The sequence below is a fragment of the Rhizomucor pusillus genome (genome assembly GCF_041956525.1).
Source record: "Rhizomucor pusillus strain CBS 183.67 unplaced genomic scaffold VTP01scaffold_19, whole genome shotgun sequence".
Taxonomy (NCBI): domain Eukaryota; kingdom Fungi; phylum Mucoromycota; class Mucoromycetes; order Mucorales; family Lichtheimiaceae; genus Rhizomucor; species Rhizomucor pusillus.
Genome location: NW_027192161.1, coordinates 303,967 through 323,300, shown reverse-complemented (window position 1 = coordinate 323,300; position 19,334 = coordinate 303,967). Strand labels below are relative to the sequence as shown.

Genomic DNA, 19,334 nt, shown 5'->3' with positions numbered 1-19,334 from the left:
ATCTTGCACCATCTCCATAAGTGGGAAATAACGGTTGGTCATTTTGATAGAAAGCATGATAGGATATTATCGAATGTCACGCAGCGTACGCGAACGTATGAGTTATCAGGAATATCCTTCACAGCATCAATCAAATCATCCAGAGTGTCTACTTTAGTGGAGTTGATATGCGTAATCCAGTTTGTTGGTGTCAGGTTGTACATGTAAGCAGGAGATCCACGAGCGCGAGCATTGATGTATATTCTGGATGGCAAAGTCTTGCTCTGCTGCAGAACCGCCTTGTGAGGTTCTATGTAGATAAGTAAGTACCTGACAGTTGCGAGCGAGTATTCCAACAAGGAGAACAAACCTTGCAGAATTGCACCGCCCCAAAATACGACGCGACTTGAGCCTGCGCCGGATATGGGCGAAGTTTCCACATTAAGGGCCATTTCTTGCTTATGCCGCAATATAGTCGTTTCCAACTCTCCTTCTTCATACTCTATATCCATCCCGTACACTTTTCTATTGATCGCCAAGATCATGTTCTTTCAAAACCTTGGTACTCTCACTGCTAACTTCCGTCCGCCGGACCAAGAAGATTTCGTGTTTGGTATGATCGTTTCCTGTATTTTTTGAATTCTCTCATCAGATACACCCAGAGCTGATGCTTGGAACATTTGTATAGTCTGGAACTCGATGTTTATGCTCCTTAAATCCACAAGCTTTGTTTCTTTTAATCGTTCGACCACGGGTAGAATCGTCAATATATGCAAGCCGAGATGATATTCATTATCGAGTCATTGAGTTGCGTTTGACCAAGAAACTCATCAATCATGCAAACTAGAAACGTTTGTGCTTTGGACTGAACAGGGAAAACTCGAGTCAACAAACGTGCGCGAGCTACCGACGATCTACTTTGCACTTCAGCTCCATGCAGAAAACGTCCGCGATACGGTAATTCGCCTGTACTCAGACAATATGACAGCTCTAAAATATGTCCAAAATGAAGGAGACCCAGCGTCACCTTTGCTCCAACAATTCGCACTGAAAATCAACGAGATCCTGTTACGATACAAGATACGTCCCGCTTCCTGGAAGAGTAGACGCTTTGTGCGACAGGACACGTCTTTCATCAACTTCGGTGCATGAACTTGATTTTCCACAGACATAACGAGAGTAGTCTTCCGAAGTAGTACGCCCGTTTTCCATTGGATAAAGGACAACCAAAGAGTCAAACTTCTAGACAAGTTACAGCATCGGAAATCTAGTAAGGTCATGTAGCATTATTCAGCCTTACTCACTTCACGCACGCCTCGTGTACATATTCTGTTTGCATTTTAGACACCAGTGACGTGTGATTGCTGTAGTGCTTGTTGATGTATATTTACTCAAGTACTAGTTTGAATCTTTAGAACGATATCTCTTCTACTTCGTTTCAGCATGCTACTTGCAGCAAGACGTGAAGATGGTGAGCACCGGCAAGAGAGAAAGACGAACTTATTAATAATTGTTGGGGAAATCAGTTTGGAATCGGGTGTTTAGGTTTGTTTCGCATGAAAGCTGATAAATACAGTTTTACTGAGATAAAGTTACATGCATGACAAAAATATCAGTGTATTGACGTTGATCTTATATAGCGATGGCGAGCTCCGGCATTCCTATCCGTCGAAATGCAATAAAATAATAAGGTGCATCAGAACGATAGCTTAAAACATTATATCTTAGACATAAGCTTTGTACAAAATGGAACAATGTTGATTGATATTGTTATAATATTTTTACTGAATCTTTGTTATCAGCTTTTCTTGGAGACCTGTTGAACAAACAAGGACGATCTGCTCCTGAAGGAAACGCGCTTCATTGTTCAAGTCTCGACGGTTAGGTTCCGATTGGCCCTGATAGTGACTGGTTCCCCGCTCCTGCAACGCGAAGGACGATGGAATAAAGCTAATCTTCACTGCCTAAAAAAATGTCGAAAGAATATGTGGATTATTTAGATACGTGTATTTTACAAGAAAAGCGACCTGTATGTATGCAATTGTAGATTCCATACCATTGTTAACTTGAGGATGGTGTCAGGTCACATACAAGTTACTTGCTCGTAAATTAGGCATTCATATCAACACGGCTAAGCAGTGCGTAAAGTACTGAAATCGTCTCGAGAGCAGATCTGATCGCTGATCTGATACAGGGCTTTGTGGGAATACGCCAATGGCAAACCACAAGTACAAGCGATCTATTGCATCAGCGGCAGACTCGCTTCGGACGGCAGCGAACCTTGCCTCAGCTTTAAGCTCGTGAAACAGGCAGACCTCGAAGGTACCGGTTAAATCAAAGCAGCGTTGGAATTCATAATAACTTGCTTTTTACGACAGAAAGGAAAAAGGATTTTAGGAGTATATCTGGTATACATGTCTACAGCATCCAGCCATACGATGTCAAGGTAGAATCAGAATTATGTTTTAGGATGTGGTCGATGCAAATGATTGATTTATGGTGGATAGGATCTTTCGGTCTTGGTGACAGCCAGCAAAGAAATACCTTATCTGACTCTGGAAGATCGCGTAAAGTAAGTCTATTATTATTATGGATTCAAAAAGGAAGAATGTTCAATTTATTTTCTTGTCAGATGCGGCGTACTGAAATGTTCAGCGGCATTCATGGAAACTGCGCATGCGACCACAATGTCAATAGATAAAGAAACAAAACCAACATCTACGGCATCTTTATCGACACTTACACATACTGCGAAGGCAGATAAGCTTGCACAGGCACCTACTAAAAAGCAACCGGCACAAGTAAAATATTACGTTGAGTGTCGAGAGGAAGCCAGATGTCTCACAAAAGAGCTGTTGCGTATTAGACATCGAAATCTCTAGGCAAACGAAAATCGCTATTTGGATCTGCTGCAGAAGAGACGAAGCCGAAGCAGGTGCAAACACCAGCACCGCCTAAACCTGAACCTGAATCTTCTAAAGGTACGTATGCATACAGTTTTGCACACAACAATGGTCTCACGACATGTACAATCCAGTGGAGGGCAAAAAGAAAGCGACATTAAGAGTAGAAGATATATTCTCAGATGAGGATGAAGAGATGATCGAAGCTCCTGCGCCGGTCGAAGAAAAGAAAGAGGCCACACCGGAACCTATAGAACAGGAACAAGAAGAGCAGAAAGAAGAAGAACAGAAAGACCAAGAGGAAGAGAAAGGTGACATTGATGCTGTATATATCGTAAAAATACCAATTATTGATCATTTTATGTAGTAGCGGCCGAAAAGGAAGAGCCAGTCGCAACGAAGCCGGGTAAAGTTCGCAGGAAGGTCATGAAGAAGAAACATTACACCAATGAACGCGGCTTCTTGGGTAAATAAGGGATAATACTTAATATTTGCTTGTATCTGGAGAAACTTATATTGTCATGCGGTTAGTAACCGAGGATGTATGGGAATGGGAAGAAGTCGATGCAGATCAAGTGCCGGAAAGTACCAGCAAAGAACCTCCAAAATCACCCAGCAGACCAAAACCACAGCCATCTCCTGCGAAGAAATCAGGAAAGAAACCTTCTCATGGCGGCGAGCAAAAGAGTTTATTGAGTTTCTGGGGCAAACGTCAATAGCAATAGCAATAAAAGAGAATCGGCATATTCCATATTAGCGGATCCAGGCACTTTTTTCGGCGGCGAACATGCATTCACCGCCGCCACTCAATTTTTTCTTCCTTCATAAAAAGCGACATGAGCAGTGGAAACATCTCCCAGGAAGCCAACGTTCTTTTCCAAGATAATCTTAACATCACCGACATTGATCCGGAGGGAAAGCGTTTCGATCGAGGTACGATTCCAATGATTTGTAAAACGCTATCAAGGATTATTAAGCCTTTGATCAGTATCACGATTGGTCGCCCGTTCGACCAACTATGACCTAGACATTATTCTAGATTTCAACTCTGAGATTTACCCACTGCAAGCTGGCGAAAAGATCTTCTTCGTACTGGCATCGTCATTGTCTTTGGAGCCTGAAAAGAAGAAGGAAAAGAACCCTAACGACAAGAAAGAACGTGTCAGCTGGCGTGAACGCGCTCCCGGCGAACGCGATATCAGCGACGAATTCGAGTATGTCATGTACGGCAAAGTCTACAGATACGACGACTCTACAACAGGTGCCGGTACCGCCGCTGTTGCGTCTGGCCAGAAAGTGTAAGTCTTTAACTGCATTGATTGGGGAGGATAGTATAATTGAACCAAATGTATATATAGATCTGTCAATATTTCCTTTGGAGGCATGCTTTGCTCCATGGAGGGCGATTACAGACCTTTGCAAAACCTTGTAGTAGGCGACAACGTGTATCTCCTCATCAGAAAGTAAAACATGTACATATATATATTCATTGCATTTACGCACCAGCAACGAAGCATGCAATCGATTACATACCTGATATTCTTCAGTATATTGAAACGGGCAGTCTAAATCACTCAAATTTAGTGCGAGAGGAATCAAAAACAAGATTTGGCGAATACAAACTCAAAAACTTGGTTTTTCAGCTTCGAGAAATACATTTCGCAAAGTATCCAAGACGTACAGATTTCTCTTGCGGGCACTTTCGGTATCCCCTTCACGTACTTTCTTTAGTGACGCGTTCATGAAAGTCGGTCTATTGTCCTTTCACCAGTGCGTGGACAACTTCACTTCTCCTCCTCTTTACGAAAACGGCTCACGTGCTCAGAAATGCGTGCGTATATTTCCGCCACAGTAAAACTTTCATATTCGCTCATCCGTCTTTTCAGGCGACGCTGCTCGAAAGCCTTCATCCAGGAAAGTCAGGATGTCGCGGTCACCATCTAAAGAAAGCATGAGTTCTGAGATAAATAAAACTTTCTAACAACACCTACAGAGCATGTTATTACCGGAGACGCCTCCCTGCTGCATTTCTCTCCGGGCTTCACTTCAGAGGCACCATCAACGTCATGCATGTCGGGATAGCGCATGTACAGTGATGGATTTGCGTTAATGTATGCAGATGGGAGCAATGCTGGACGAGATGGATCGCCATAGTCACAAAGCTCCATCGCAAGCGGGTTATTCGTTATTTTCGACAAAGATTATTCTTCATTCGCCAGCGTATATTCCTTCATAAATAGAATACAGGCAGCATGACCGCGAGTAACTGTTCGCTTGATACGTGACATGATTACTGTTTATGACTTCGTGAAGACACAATGCAACCCATCGCTTAAAAGGGCTCGGTTTCAGCCTGTGGATAGGAGCAGTGAGGAGAAGATCCAAGAGCGACCTGATTGGGTTCGGAAGTGGGAGGGAAGCAACTTAGACTTCAAGACTAATTGCCGTCTTCCTTGATGAGTCTGCCTTCCGTGTTAACTTGAAGCGCGGCATGGCCTGGTCGAAGAAAGGTTCCCCCTGTGGTGATCATAGTGCCCAAAATTCGAGCGCGAACGTTACCATCTTGGGCGCCATCCCTGCCTCAGGTCTCATTAAGTGCAGCTTGAGGCTTCCACAGATACCAGCCAAGAAGAGAAACCGAGGAGATCATGTTGATCCTATGCGTTCAGGAACCGAAACAGGTCATGATCTTAGCTTCCTGAAGGCTATAATGGATGAAATGGACAAGTATCCACACATGAAGGGCAACTATCTTGTCATAGGTAACGTCCCTATCCATTAGTCTGAAGATGTCGCTAGGTACATCGAGTCTCGTGGTTACCGCTATGCTTATCTCCCGTCATATTCTCTTGAACTCAAGCCGATCAAGCAGTTCTGGTCGGTCGTTAAAAGCAAAGTTAAACGGAACAGGTTTTTGGAAAAAGAGACACTGGTGATCAGAATTACTGAGGCATCCAATAGCTTAAAATTGAGTGATTTTGAAGGTTATGTCTCTCATTCCCATAAATGCTTACATAATTGTCGTAATAGAGAGCAGCTCTGATATGTTTCTCACTACAAAACTTATGTATTTTTAAGTGAGGAGGTCAGGCCGCGATAAGACGTTCTGTTTTTGCGAAATCTGATTTGTACACACGACATCTATTTTTGGAGAGATGCGACATCAATTTTCACTAGGTGGGGGGAGCGAGGGCGACATTACGTTCCCGGAAAGACTGACATCCGTCAATGCGGGAAGATTTCCATCAATCGTCGACCGTCATCAGAAAATCAACGCCTTGGTGCGTATTCCTGTCAAGATGGTTAGTTCTCAATGCAAAAGCTTGCAAAGTAAAAGCTGGATACATGCTTTTCAAGCAAGTCAACTTCTTATATAGACACAGATCTTCGCACAACTGATTAAACAACTCAATGATGCACGAAATTTGGATCCATATGCGATGGATGTACCTGATACAAGACTTCGGACTTTCCTTTGGTTCCCTTTGATAATTGATAGCATCGATCGATTCTTTCAGTTTTATTCACGCGTCTTCAAAGAAGTTTGGAGGCAAACTCGGGGATGGCTTTGTGATAAACTCCATTTAGTTTCATATCTCTCACGTCACAGCAAACGTTTTGACACCTTTCAGTTCGATGACAAACTTCTTTTCAGATCGTACTGGATTTTATTTAGATCGTCAGTTCGGTCTGCCAGGAGCGCGCTGAACGGCCTGTCACTGGCAGATTTGCTGCTGCCAGCCCCTGCATTGTCTGACATTCCTCTTTCTTGAGCTGATCGTCTCGTGGATGGATTTTGCTTGCGTCTAAGCGTCGTCAAGTAAGCCTCTTCTGAGGCCTTATGCATTGTGCTGCTCAAAGAAGGAAATGTTGCACAAAAATGGTCAATCGCTTATTGTCAATCAAAAACAGAAAACACCAAACACCTCTTTGTAGCTTTGCATAATGAAATACTACATTGTTTATTGTATTACACATTGTTGATCTATTGCCTTGTTGCGTAGATCTTCTGTCTCCAACCGCATTCAGCGGAAGGATCTTGCACCATCTCCATAAGTGGGAAATAATGATTGATCATTTTGATAGAAAGCATGATAGGGATGTTATCGAATGTCACGCAGCGTACGCGAACGTATGAGTTATCAGGAATATCCTTCACAGCATCAATCAAATCATCCAGAGTGTCTACTTTAGTGGAGTTGATATGCGTAATCCAGTTTGTTGGTGTCAGGTTGTACATGTAAGCAGGAGATCCACGAGCGCGAGCATTGATGTATATTCTGGATGGCAAAGTCTTGCTCTGCTGCAGAACCGCCTTGTGAGGTTCTATGTAGATAAGTAAGTACCTGACAGTTGCGAGCGAGTATTCCAACAAGGAGAACAAACCTTGCAGAATTGCACCGCCCCAAAATACAACACGACTTGTTCCTGCGCCGGACATGGGCGAAGTTTTTACTTTGAGAGTCATTTCTTGCTTATGCCGCAGAATAGTCATTTCCAGCTCTTCTTCTTCATACTGTACATCCATCTCGTACATGCGTGTTATCACTTTTCCATTGATTGCCAAGATAAGATCATGTTCTTGCAAAACCTTGGCGCTCTCACTGCCAACTTCCGTCCGCCGGACCATGAAGATTTGGTGTTTGGTATGATTTGCTTCCTGTATCTTTTGAATCCACTCATCAGATACACCCATAGCTGATGCTTGGGACATTTGTACAGTCTGGAGTTCGATGTTTATGCTCCGTAGATCCACGGGTTTTTGTTGTTTTAATCGTTCGACCACAGGTAGAATTGTCGATATATGCAAGCCGAGATGATATTCATTATCGTGTCCATTTGAGTTGCGTTCGCCCAAGAAACTCATCCACAGTCCCTGGACTTGTCCTTTAGCGTCAGCCAGTAATCCGGACGAACATTGCTGTGCTAAAGGTGTATCCAAAGTGATGGCATCCATGTTGATGCCACGGAAACGTGGAGTCTGCAAAAAGAAATCCGTTATTAGCTTATTAAGAGACTGCGGATGTTGTCTTGAATACTTGCTATGTTTTGAGGGATGGTAAGGCATGTAATATCGGTAACGACGGTGTCGAGGCATACTGGGCGGTAGTTGTGGTTGAGAGCGACAAGAGTAACCCTGTGTCCCTGTTCGAGAGTTTCGTTGCTGATAGGGATCGTCATAACGTCTGTATCACCCAGCAGCTTTGGATCATATTTGACTACTGCAAAGTTATGTGTAGGATGTAAATACTATGACAATCTGTTTGTTACTCGATCTGTTTTCGATGGATTAATTCTCGTCTACTTACAATGACTTTTCCAGGGATGACGATCGAATCGGCTATGGTAATGGAAATATCACCCAACGCGCTAGGCACAATGCTTCGTGAAACCACCACAAGACCTTGATCTTTATCGACGATAACGCCAGCACCTTGTTTCCGGCTGCGCGGGAAGCCGTCCAAGCTACAAGGCATATAAACACTGACACGCACGAGGCAACGGACCAGCTCCTTACTTGGGCCTAAGCTTGCATCGAGCTGAGCAAAACGCTTTGTAGATGGCAATAACGGTTGCGGCGGGATAGGATCCCCGAAGTCGGTAAAATCCCACAAACCAGTCTTGTCATTTCGAACAGCTAAACGGAACGGACTCCAGTGGCGTTCGATGGTAACAATTGCGACAAGAATAGTGTGGGTGTCCGCGATTGAGTAATAAACTACTGGCACACGTTTCCGATCTGGAATATCCTTGACCACTTCGATAAATTTGTCGAGATTTGGAGTTTCCTTGTCGTCAATGGATTTAATGATCCAGCCATTATCAGGACCATCCAACCGGAAAACTACATTTCAGTAGTGTTAACATCTTTGCTTGTAGGTGTTTTCATAATCACGACTTACTTCCAACTGGATCTGCCACGTAAACACCTCGAACAGGTACGCAGTAGTCTCTGGCAAGCTGATATGATACCTCGTTCAATTTGGATCCACCGAATTCGACGTAGCGATCTGGAGTTCTACGGAGACAGGTGTCGGGTCGTATTTCTTTACTTAGCCTGCGTCTAGTTGACTTACATGGCATGGAGGTCACCGACACGAATCTTGAATTCCACAGGTGTTCCTCCTCGTTCAATAAGAAATTCCACTTCTTGGCCAACATGGGAGTCCAAAATTTCTTCGAAAGGCACGAACGTAGTTATAAATTTGCCATTCATCTTGAGTAATATATCACCCTCCTCCATTTTGCCGTGAGCTGGTCCCTCCGGCAATACGCACTCAACCAAGAGTACACCAATCTCTTCTGGAAACTCCTTGCGTAGCTTTTCCTCGGTCTCAGGCCTCAAACCAAGTCGACGAGCTTCATCGAAAGGTCGATAGCTAGATACGTCATCGTCAGTCCTTCAGCTTTCCAGATCTAACAGATGTACATTCATACTCACACAAACTGGGTCTGTATATCTCCACGGGGGACAACCTTCCCTTGTTGAACGTATCCAAGAGCTCGCTTCACTCTATCCAAGGGCAAGAAGAAATCTGTAGCTGCCTTAACGTTACCGCCGGCTTGGAGCGCGACGGCATTGCCGTGGATGTCGATGACTGGAGAACCAGAACTTCCGCCACTCGTGCTCGATGCTGCCTGTCTGTAAAACTAACGTTTAGAGAAAACATTATCGTGACACTTTGCGCTGGACTACTAACAGGTAGAACGTGTTGAAATCATTGTACGTCAGTTCTCCATAATCAGGTGCGTTGCGATCTAATCGTGAAATAGAACCGGCTAGAATACTCAGCTTCTCTCCTGCATCGTTGCTATGAAACCGAGTTAACAAAGTTTCAAATGATACTGGCATAAACCAAATTACCCAACAACTCTGATGTCCAAACCGACTTTGGCAAGTTCAGGCCGTAAATCTATTTCACATACTGGCATATATTTGATCTTTTTGGGATCAAATCTGTACAACGTCAATGTTCCTGCAGGGACATTGATGCTAATGTTTGTTTACTTACTTTAAGAAGCCGAAATCATGAATAGGGTCGCGATAAATAGGAAAGACATCGACTTCCTCGTGGTCATGGAATATAGCTTCGCCGATGAAAGGACCAGCGCAGGCTACGTGGCGATTAGTCAGGATAATGCCGTTCTTTGCATCTACGACGAATCCTGAGGCTTCCGAAGTCTCGGCTCCTACAGAGAAAATGAGTATTCAAAAAAAAAAAATTGAAGTAAATGGCATGCATCCCAGGTGTTGAACGGACCTTCAGTGTCGAAAGCGGCTACTTGACTAAAACGGATAGAGACAATAGCTCTGATAACTTTCTCGATCGTCAACTGCCATTTGTGAGGAATAACGGGGGAAATCTCGCTTGACACGTCATAGTCGTCCATTTCCATGGCGTCCTCGTACGTCGCGTCTTCGTGATCGTTGCCATTTGCATCCAGATCTTGCTCTCGGCTCAATCTCCGTCGCTTTGCCGGCAAGTTGGACGTTGAGGCAGGCGAATCGATGCCTTCAAGATCGGGATTTCTGGGAGCTTGATAACCGTTCTTTTCGGCATTTGGCTGCAATTTGTTGTTGTAGCCGTCCATTTCGAGATTTAAAAGTGGAGTGGAAGCGTTCCCAAAAGCCACGGCTGCGGTGAAAGCGCGGGTGTCCGTGCGCATGAAGTTTGAACAAAGAAATCCATCAAACCTCTCTCGTCGCCATGCCAACTACTTTTTTGGATAAGAGACCAATCTTGTCGATCGCTACGCACTTATTTACGTGCGTCTTGAGACGATTGATGTACAGTGTTTAGAATGAGTTTGCTAGACGCTTAAGATTGATATGTATTTAAATTGTTCATTCTTCACGCAGTTGACTTGGACATATTTCGCAGTCGAGCGTCGACATTGATATTGAAAAATAGAAGGATCAAGCGTTCAGAGAGGATCTAAAGCAGCGTTCTGCATTCAGTCGAATTCTAGCAGTGATTTCAGAACAACTGCACTTGTTCTTCTCCCCGAAACCGGCGTTCAGAAAATTTCGTCGTCGCGCCGCTGCAGACAGCGGGAAACATAACACACATTCCTTTTGAACTATGCCAGCACCACTCGTATCCCCAGCCGAGCGAGAGTACATTACACAGGGAGTTGAGACGGATTGTCGGGCTGATGGTCGTGGTCGCCTTGAATACCGACACCTTATCCTGGAGACCGGCATATTATCGCAAGCTAGCGGCAGCGCTCGGTGTCGCTTAGGAGACAGCGACGTGCTTGTTGGCGTTAAGGTCGAGATTGGAGAGATCGAAAGAGGACAACCGAACGAAGGACGTGTTGTATGCAACGTCGAATGGCAAGTTGGGCGATGCAGGTTATTTTGATTGTGAAACTGACAACGATCATTTTTTGTACAGTTCACCGAGCGCCTCCCAGCAGTTTGAAGGTCGCGGCGCTGACGAACTCAATAACACTTTGACACTTGCACTTGAACGACTCTTCTGTGGACCACAAAGCGGTTTAGATCTGGAAAAGCTATGCATCATCCCAGGTCAACAATGCTGGATTATTTACATTGATGCGATGGTCATGGATTGCGCCGGAAACTTGCTGGACTGCGTAGTAATGACCGCTAGAGCCGCTCTGTTTGATACACGTATCCCAAAGACCGAGATCCACGAGGTTGGCGACGACGAATACGAGTTTGAAGTAGTTGACGACGTTGAAGATGCAGATCCGGTTGTAGGATGGGACTTGTCTCCTGTATCTGTAACTCTGTACAAGGTATAGAGAATTGGCCTTCACGTAGATCCGCTATCGCGAAGCTAACGAGGAGTACAAATAGATTGGCAACAGATATATTATTGATCCAAGCATTCTCGAGGAACTGTGCTCGCAAGTTACATTAACTGTCGGTGTAAATAAGAATGGAAGCATTTGCAGCGTACAAAAAGGTGGAGGAGGTAGCATTGATCCAAGTCTGATGATAGAAATGATCCAGGTAAGCCAAGAGAACATTGTCTCGAGTGGCCGCAAACTAACGTTTCTGTAGACCGCATCGACTCTTGGACAATCATTGATCGAACAGTTGGACAGAAAATTGAAAGAAGATGATAAACTCGTACAAGAGAAGCGAATGGCAGGCGAACCAGTCGGAAAACTCGGATTCTTTGCAGCCGTCTAGACCGCCTTTACATATTTCTTTTTCCTCCCCACTGCATTGCATGTCGAATAATTCATCTGATATCTTTACTCGCTCGCTTTATTCGTTTTTCCTAGCAGCTGCTGCTTCGCGCTCGCGCTTGCGCAAAGCACGTCGGCGGATATCCTTTTGGATAGCTTTGATTTTATCTAGTCAGCATACTGTACAAATTATAAAATGGAAAAGCTGCATGTAACATACCATAGTTTTGGTTGATCCAAAAATTTGTACCGAAAAGGTTTGCAATGAACCAGTTAGCGATACCGTGGCTGGGGTATGCAGTGGAAGTGTAGGGCACCTGAGCACCGCATGGGAGGCCAATCTTGTTCAAGACACTGGCAACGTACGGCTTGGGCAAAGGAATCAAGAACGAAGGCTTTCGAATTTTGCTCATAGCCGAAACGACAAAGTACGTGTTTACATTTTGCACAACGATACCCTGGTCGGCAACTTCCTTGCCCAGAGCCTGGGACCAGGTGGACAAGAAAGCCTTACCACCGGAGTAGACGGAAAGGTATGGCGTAGGTACCATGCCTGCAAACGAACCAAGGTTAAGGATGAGGCCGTTGCGGCTAGTGAAAAGCAAGAGTCAATAAAGAGGTGGCATCAAATTCCTGCATATAAATGGACATACTTGGAACGCATTTGAGGCAAAACAAGCTTGGTCATCTTCAATGCGCCCTTGATGTTCACCTCGATGATATCGGCAATGATCTTGTTGCTTTCTTCGTCAAACGGTGTGGGAATATCGTGGTTTGTGCCGACATTGTTGACGAGGACACCGACGCGAACGCTGTTGATAATCTCGCCAAGCCGAGCAAAGTCCTGATCATCGCCCTTGGTGAAATCCATAGCAAATGTCTTTGTCTGCACACCATATTTTTCTTCTACATACGACAAAGTGTAAGAGCCTAATCGTTGATTTACAACGCCGTTGATACGCACCAATTTCCTTTGCAATAGCTTCCAATTTAGATGCGGTTCGAGAAACTAGCAAGACATTAAACTTTTTGTTTGCTAATTGTTGTGCGAATTCTTTGCCAATGCCATCAGACGCGCCAGTGATAACTAGAACCGAATGATTGATACGCAATGCTCAAAATTGATATGTCTTCTTTCGCATACCTGCCCAGGCACCGCTGCCAGCTCCAAACTTGTTGAGCTGTTGATCTAGAGTGAGTATACCTTGCATTGAACAAGACGCAATGATCTTTGCAAGATTACCGGAATGCCGCTAAAAACGTAAACTTCGAGGAGAGTTCTCAGGAAGCCGAGCGCTTTGAGGCCAAGGAAAACTGCACCCACTGCCGCGAATGCGACGGTAGCAGTGAACACCCTGCAGTCATTGATAACTAGATCCTTGACTTGGTCCATTTGCTGTCCAAGGAAGAAGAAGAGCACAAAAACAAATCCCGCGCGCGTGCTGTCAAGCAAATTCAGCACCACCACCCAAGATTTGGGGATAACCAACAATGATGATAGTAGTCTTTATTTACTTTGCAGCACCGCTAGCGCGCCATTCACCGAGAATAAGACTGATAATCTCATCCAATCCTACACCATTCTTAACCTGTGCAAAAACAGTAGGGCCGCTTCCTCTGTAAAGTAGGAAAAATTTAGCCAACAGTGTTGTCGGGGCGTATGGATTGACTATACTCTTTTTACCTCATCTTCTTTGCATCACGCGCCATGACGTCCAAGTCGGCACCGACGATAGGAGCAAGATCGGTCTTGTTGATAATTAATAAGTCGCTTTGAGTGATACCAGGACCTGGATGAACAAAGAGTGAGATTTCCATCAACAATATTCATGTGATCGGAACTTGCCTCCCTTTCTGGGCACCTTGTCGCCGCCAGCAACGTCAATCACATAGATGATATAGTCGGCTACGTAAAGTTCAGTGTAAGCAATGACATTTTTCTCATGGTCTGCATTCTATCCTGTTGCAGATGCGAGCATACCCAATTCACGGCTAGCAAAAGTAAAATTTAGCTATAAGTTTTAGGGTACATTCAAACAGATTATTCAGGTACCTATAGTTAGCAGCAAGATTGTCACCTCCAGATTCAATTAGCAGCAGCTGAGTATCGAATTTGGCGTGCAGAACTTCGAGAGCGTTCAAGTTGGCAGAGACGTCCTCTCTACAACAATTTTTCACTGTCAGTCAATCAAAAAATCATCGGAGCACCGCGCGAGCGAAAAACCGGAAGTTCATTCATACCGGATAGCCTACGAGATAAGATAAGCTATTTTTGCTTCTTCTTATTCTTATTCTTATTCTGCTTACTGCATGCGGACATCCACCGGTCTCAATGGCCTTGATTCTTTCCTCGGGCAACGCCTTGTTGCGCACCAAGAACTCAGTGTCCTCTTTTGTGAAAATATCGTTTGTCACGGCCGCGATCGAGTATTGGTCGCGGAGGCGTTGGCAAAGTGCCAGCATCAGTGCAGTCTTGCCGGAGCCGACCGGTCTGAATGTTGTTGTTGTTAGTCGCCACGTTGGCTTTGCTTTTTGCCGCAGCATAGGCTTACCCTCCAATGCCCACGGTGAATGCGCGCTCGGACCAGTCGCGATTGGGGTATTTGGGCTTCTCGCGTTCCTCATAGAGGCCGGGATGATCGAGTTGTTCGTGGGTGTGGCCGTGTTCGTGCGCGTCGTGTGAGTGGGAGTGCGTGGCACCAGTGCCGTGATCGTGTGAATGGGATGGGACGGCTGACGAAGAGTTGCTCAAGTCGAAGCGGCAGGTTTCGTTGTTATTTGGCATTTTGATGGAATGGGAGAAAAAAAGAAGGTGACAGACGGCATGAAGCAAAATGGTGCTCTATATTCCCATCGTTTGTGTAACCATCGTCGGTCCCGGAACCCGGTTACATCAAAAAAGGAAAATCATCCACGGCTGCCAAAGTATAAAAGTGTGGGAATATTCCGTCATACAAACTAGATAAGTATATTCAATACATAGAGATACTGGATATGTATATTCAATACACATAGATTGATAGATAGATAGATATTTAACTTATAGTATAGAGCCCTCTAGTTGCTACATAAAATGGCAAACTAATTTCATGCACCCGTGCTAAAAATGCTATTTCGCGTGGTATAGGAGAGATTGCCACCCATTGGATCAATAAACTCTCCTAGGACGTCTGGATAGTCGGTTACTCGCATAGGATCCCGTTGGAACGCCTTGATTCCCGCGTCGTTGCGGACTGACCGAGGTAAGGGTCGTGTGCCATCACCATTGTGTTCACTGTGGACTGCGCATCGTTTCTTGAGTTTACGCAAGACAAAGTTGACCATTTTCGTGTTTGGAGCAGGAGGGGAGGAAGAAGAAGAGCGGACGATGGTGCTGCTTGTCAGATGTTTTCTACCTATGTGTATTTGTGATTTTGGGGGACTTGGCTCGATCTGCAAATCAATGCTTAGTGACCTCAGATAGTGATCTATACACTAGTCATGCGCTGACGCATCCCCCACTCAGCTGCGTCATAAACTAAGTACAAAGGCATAAAAGATGATGATGAAAATGTAATTTTCTATTTGCAATGAAAAGGAGAAAAAAATACGACAAGGTTCAAAAGAAAGTTATGTATACAAATAGTAGCAGGCAGGCATCTAATCAATATCCATGTCATCCTTCTTGGCCTCAGGTTGCTCTTGAGCTGGTTGTTGCTCATCCTTCTTTTCTTCGTTGACCTTATCAGCCTCAGACATGGGAGTATCTGCAGCGGGTTCTTCAGGCTTGGGGGCAGGTTTAGGCTTGTTCAGAATAGGTGTAGCGAAAGCAATGACAGCGTTTTCTTCTTGAGCAATGTCGCGGCTGAGAACGACGGGAGTATCGTACTTGGGGACCTTCTCTTGCTTGGCAAGGATATCATCCAACCAGCGGCGAGCACGATCGCAGCGGTCGACGATGTCTTGCTTTTCTTGGGCAGGGATGTGGGAGTACTTTTCATCGGTGCTCATGGCTTCCTCGGTGAGGCGCTGGAGAGTAGCGCGGAGCGATCGTTCAGCAACGGGACGCTCTTCGGCATCGCGGTATCGTTCAATCACAGGGTTGCCGACCTTCTTGAGCGACTCGAGCTTTTCAACATATACAGACTTGGGCTGATCGTCGCCCTCGTCGTAGATCCAGTCAACAACGGCGTTCAAGTCAGAGACAAACTTGTCCTTGATAGAAGGATCAATGTATTCGCCGTAAGCACCTTCAATCTTGTCGCGCATTTCGTAGCCATATTCTTCAAGGGCATTCTTTGCAGCTTCAGTGGCAAAAATGAGCTTGTCGTTGGCGGCCATCTGGCTCTCACGCTCTGCGTATTGGTCCAAAAGAGCACGGCTCAAAGCAGTCGTGCCAGAGACAACGGGCAAATCAGCCTTCTTGACGAGTTTCTTAACCTTCTTGACTTCTTTTTCGCCTTCCTTGTTGGTAACCTCTTCTTCAACTTCCTTCTCTTCCACAACGTAGGCAGATTCGACAGACAAGATACCGTGGATGTTAAGCCTGACCTTAACCTTGACTTCAACAGGTTGGTCGTTGACTGGTTCGACGTTCTTAATGTTGAATTGGCCAATCCAAGGGTTAATGCCACGAGGAAGCTCGTCGGGGTAAGCGTAAACAGCCTCCAAGGTGAAGGGTTCCTTGCGCATAAAGGTCAGGATCTTGGTGGAAGGAATAGCGTTGTTGCGGTCAAAAACGACAATTTCGGTCTCCTCTTCCTCGGGAGTAGGAGCCCATTGGAGCTTGATGGGGTAGCTGCAAATATCATTGACCTTAAAGTCACGGACCTTGAAGACAGGAGAGAGCATGGCGCACTGAAGAGCAGCACCGCGAGCAATGGCTTCATCCTGGTTCAAAGTAGTGGAGATAGGCTTGCCAACAACGTCAGAGATGGTCTTCTTGATGGCAGGGATACGGGTCGTGCCACCGACAATTTCAATGGCATCGATTTCTTCGGCCTTGAGACCAGCGTTCTCCAAAGCCTTGTGGATAGTATCGGCAGTGCGACCAAAGAGGTGGGAAGCCCATTCCTCAAAGTCGGAACGGTTGACAACGGTGGCAACATCGCGGTCATCCATGATAGACTCAATGTTAACAGGAGCTTGAGGGTTGGCAGACAAGACACGCTTGCAGCGCTCAGCGGCAACGCGAAGACGAAGGATGGCCTTCTTGTTGCTGTAAACGTCAATCTTGTACTTCTCCTTGAATTCGGCAGCAAGCTTATCCATGATAACTTGATCAAAGTCACGGCCACCAAAGTGCAAATCATAAGCAGAGCCGCGGACTTTGAGTTGGCCCTTGAGGAAAGAAACGACGGAAACGGAGTAGTCAGAGTGACCAATATCGACGAAAACGACGTTTCTAGGCTTGTCCTCAGGCAAATCAAGCTTGGTGATACCGTAACCAAGTGCAGCGGCAGTGAGATCGTTGACAAGACGCAAGCAGTTGAGACCGGCGATCTCTGATGCGTTCAATACAGCGCGGCGTTGGGTTTCGGTGAACCAGCCAGGAACTGTGATAACGCAGTCGGAAACAGGGATCTGCAATTCGTGAGCAGCTGTGTCTCTCAACTTGGCCAAGTACATTGCCAACAGCTGAACGCTGGAGAAAGCTTGTTGTTCACCAAGGTAGTTGACCTATGATGACAAATTGCACAAATGTCAAAACTCTATCTCCGTTTTACCAATTGTATCACCATTCTCCACCAACCTTGACACCAGCTTGTCCATCAACCTCGGCAATCTCGACAGGGGTTAAGTTCTTTTCAACTTCCTGAATCTCGGGATCGTTGAAGGTTCGTCCGACGAGGCGCTTCAAGTTGCCGACAGTGTTCTTAAAGTTGCTGACTTCTTGGGTCTTTGCAGCTTCACCGAGATAACGCTGCTTGAAACCGAACGAGACCAAAGAGCTAATAGTATGCGAGGAGACAATGTTAATGCGAGGTCGTCGACTCTGCAGCGAGAGCGTCTGCACTTACGGAGTGGCACGGTTGGATACTTCGTTGCAAACGACGTCGATACCGCGATTTCTAGCGACGGCGATAACTGATTGGAGATTTCCTAGATCAAAGCCCTAAAGAGCACGCATCGCCAGATCAGCGATCAAGAAGGAGCTGCTGGAAGGCGCACAGATGGACTTACCACTACCGACATTTTGCAAAGGTTGAAGACAAAAGTATCCAGAGACGGATTGGGCTCCCAAAAATTTTTGGGACCGCGAAGCTAAGCGGGATTTCTTGAAGCTTCCTCAGAGTTCTCGATCCCGCACCAGCCTAGTGCCAATTGCCCCTCTTGCAGTATTTGATCCGGTGCGCTTTGCAGTTATATGTCCTTATTCTTTCTCAACGGCTGTTATTTCGCCCGCTTGCAATTGATTGAATAGCATTGAGCTTGCGTGTCCATAGGAAATGGAGAGCTTTTTAATATTTATCTCTTTGCTAAGCTACTAATGCTGACTGTCCTACATACTCGAAGGTTCCAATGTGAGAAACAAAATGTTCTTGTTTGACAACACACGGGTTACCATTGCGTCATCTTCAGGCTTCCTGTTTTTCCTCAAACAAGCTTTACATGCATTTCTGTTTGCCGCCTATGGAGCCCGTTTGAGCTTCCTAGATTGACACTTTGATATACTTCTCCATAGCTAGCAGGGAATTAACACCGGTCAAGTCAAAGAATGAAATCTCGAGTACTACATACATGGAAAGGAGTAGCCAGTATCTAATAGAGGCTGCCGCTCACTAGCAGATGTAATCTACAAAAGGGCATTGAATAAGATGAACAATATGAACGACGGCAAGTAATAATGGAATGGCAAAGGAAGAACCAACAAGGCACGTTGCTAAAAAACATATATGCATATGTATCCATAAGAGCGCTACGTAGCTGTACCTGTGGGCGAGATCCGTTCCTCCCAACTTGATGATTACATCATGGGGTCGGGGGCACAATCGCAGACACAAAAGGATTATTGATGTAGATGGCTAAGTAAATGTAGTTAGGAGAGCAAGGAAACCTATTGCCACGCTTTTATCTGATAGATAGACCATACCGATATGTACTAACGACGCATGCTTTTCCTATATGTTCTTGGGGAATTCTCACACACAAAACTGATTTACGGTACATATGTATTGGTTTCAACTCCTATACTTTCTCTAAGTTTTAGCGTGGTAAACGATCAAGGAACAAAAAGAGAACAGATCGTATCCTTGTTTCAAGTCCTCCTTTAAGACTATGGTGATCACGTGTTTGTAATGTAACTTT

The 19,334-nt window shown here is 45.2% G+C and overlaps 9 protein-coding genes across 9 annotated transcripts; 3 read left to right on the top strand and 6 right to left on the bottom strand.

The window, feature by feature from the left end:
* Window positions 1-38: 38 nt before the first annotated feature.
* On the bottom strand, window positions 39-524 carry VTP01DRAFT_3993 (uncharacterized protein; the record flags this gene model as incomplete). The annotated part of the gene is made up of 1 exon (XM_069382625.1): window positions 39-524. One exon carries the CDS (start codon window positions 522-524, stop codon window positions 39-41), a length of 486 nt encoding a protein of 161 aa, XP_069235927.1.
* A 1,427-nt stretch (window positions 525-1,951) lies between these two features.
* On the top strand, window positions 1,952-3,601 carry VTP01DRAFT_3992 (uncharacterized protein; the record flags this gene model as incomplete). Its single annotated transcript, XM_069382624.1, has 10 exons — window positions 1,952-2,008; window positions 2,062-2,117; window positions 2,174-2,301; window positions 2,358-2,425; window positions 2,487-2,551; window positions 2,612-2,780; window positions 2,846-2,960; window positions 3,017-3,193; window positions 3,253-3,348; window positions 3,414-3,601. 10 exons carry the CDS (start codon window positions 1,952-1,954, stop codon window positions 3,599-3,601), a joined length of 1,119 nt encoding a protein of 372 aa, XP_069235926.1.
* A 117-nt stretch (window positions 3,602-3,718) lies between these two features.
* Window positions 3,719-4,349, top strand: VTP01DRAFT_3991 (uncharacterized protein; the record flags this gene model as incomplete). The annotated part of the gene is made up of 3 exons (XM_069382623.1): window positions 3,719-3,815; window positions 3,871-4,180; window positions 4,241-4,349. The coding sequence occupies 3 exons, from the start codon at window positions 3,719-3,721 to the stop codon at window positions 4,347-4,349; spliced, it is 516 nt and encodes a 171-aa protein (XP_069235925.1).
* A 2,518-nt stretch (window positions 4,350-6,867) lies between these two features.
* Window positions 6,868-10,550, bottom strand: VTP01DRAFT_3990 (uncharacterized protein; the record flags this gene model as incomplete). The annotated part of the gene is made up of 11 exons (XM_069382622.1): window positions 6,868-7,208; window positions 7,269-7,863; window positions 7,926-8,132; window positions 8,192-8,727; window positions 8,786-8,901; window positions 8,960-9,262; window positions 9,325-9,525; window positions 9,584-9,694; window positions 9,748-9,840; window positions 9,896-10,073; window positions 10,145-10,550. 11 exons carry the CDS (start codon window positions 10,548-10,550, stop codon window positions 6,868-6,870), a joined length of 3,087 nt encoding a protein of 1,028 aa, XP_069235924.1.
* Window positions 10,551-10,966: 416 nt separating this feature from the next.
* VTP01DRAFT_3989 (uncharacterized protein) lies at window positions 10,967-12,048 on the top strand (the record flags this gene model as incomplete). Its single annotated transcript, XM_069382620.1, has 4 exons — window positions 10,967-11,220; window positions 11,282-11,648; window positions 11,710-11,865; window positions 11,917-12,048. 4 exons carry the CDS (start codon window positions 10,967-10,969, stop codon window positions 12,046-12,048), a joined length of 909 nt encoding a protein of 302 aa, XP_069235923.1.
* A 78-nt stretch (window positions 12,049-12,126) lies between these two features.
* Window positions 12,127-13,440, bottom strand: VTP01DRAFT_3988 (uncharacterized protein; the record flags this gene model as incomplete). Its single annotated transcript, XM_069382619.1, has 6 exons — window positions 12,127-12,203; window positions 12,268-12,638; window positions 12,701-12,953; window positions 13,012-13,134; window positions 13,192-13,228; window positions 13,291-13,440. 6 exons carry the CDS (start codon window positions 13,438-13,440, stop codon window positions 12,127-12,129), a joined length of 1,011 nt encoding a protein of 336 aa, XP_069235922.1.
* Window positions 13,441-13,558: 118 nt separating this feature from the next.
* On the bottom strand, window positions 13,559-14,832 carry VTP01DRAFT_3987 (uncharacterized protein; the record flags this gene model as incomplete). The annotated part of the gene is made up of 8 exons (XM_069382618.1): window positions 13,559-13,664; window positions 13,732-13,837; window positions 13,894-13,953; window positions 14,029-14,039; window positions 14,101-14,208; window positions 14,289-14,296; window positions 14,355-14,538; window positions 14,600-14,832. The coding sequence occupies 8 exons, from the start codon at window positions 14,830-14,832 to the stop codon at window positions 13,559-13,561; spliced, it is 816 nt and encodes a 271-aa protein (XP_069235921.1).
* A 302-nt stretch (window positions 14,833-15,134) lies between these two features.
* Window positions 15,135-15,371, bottom strand: VTP01DRAFT_3986 (uncharacterized protein; the record flags this gene model as incomplete). The annotated part of the gene is made up of 1 exon (XM_069382617.1): window positions 15,135-15,371. The coding sequence occupies one exon, from the start codon at window positions 15,369-15,371 to the stop codon at window positions 15,135-15,137; it is 237 nt and encodes a 78-aa protein (XP_069235920.1).
* Window positions 15,372-15,686: 315 nt separating this feature from the next.
* On the bottom strand, window positions 15,687-18,221 carry VTP01DRAFT_3985 (uncharacterized protein; the record flags this gene model as incomplete). The annotated part of the gene is made up of 4 exons (XM_069382616.1): window positions 15,687-17,705; window positions 17,779-17,977; window positions 18,047-18,141; window positions 18,210-18,221. The coding sequence occupies 4 exons, from the start codon at window positions 18,219-18,221 to the stop codon at window positions 15,687-15,689; spliced, it is 2,325 nt and encodes a 774-aa protein (XP_069235919.1).
* Window positions 18,222-19,334: the final 1,113 nt, after the last annotated feature.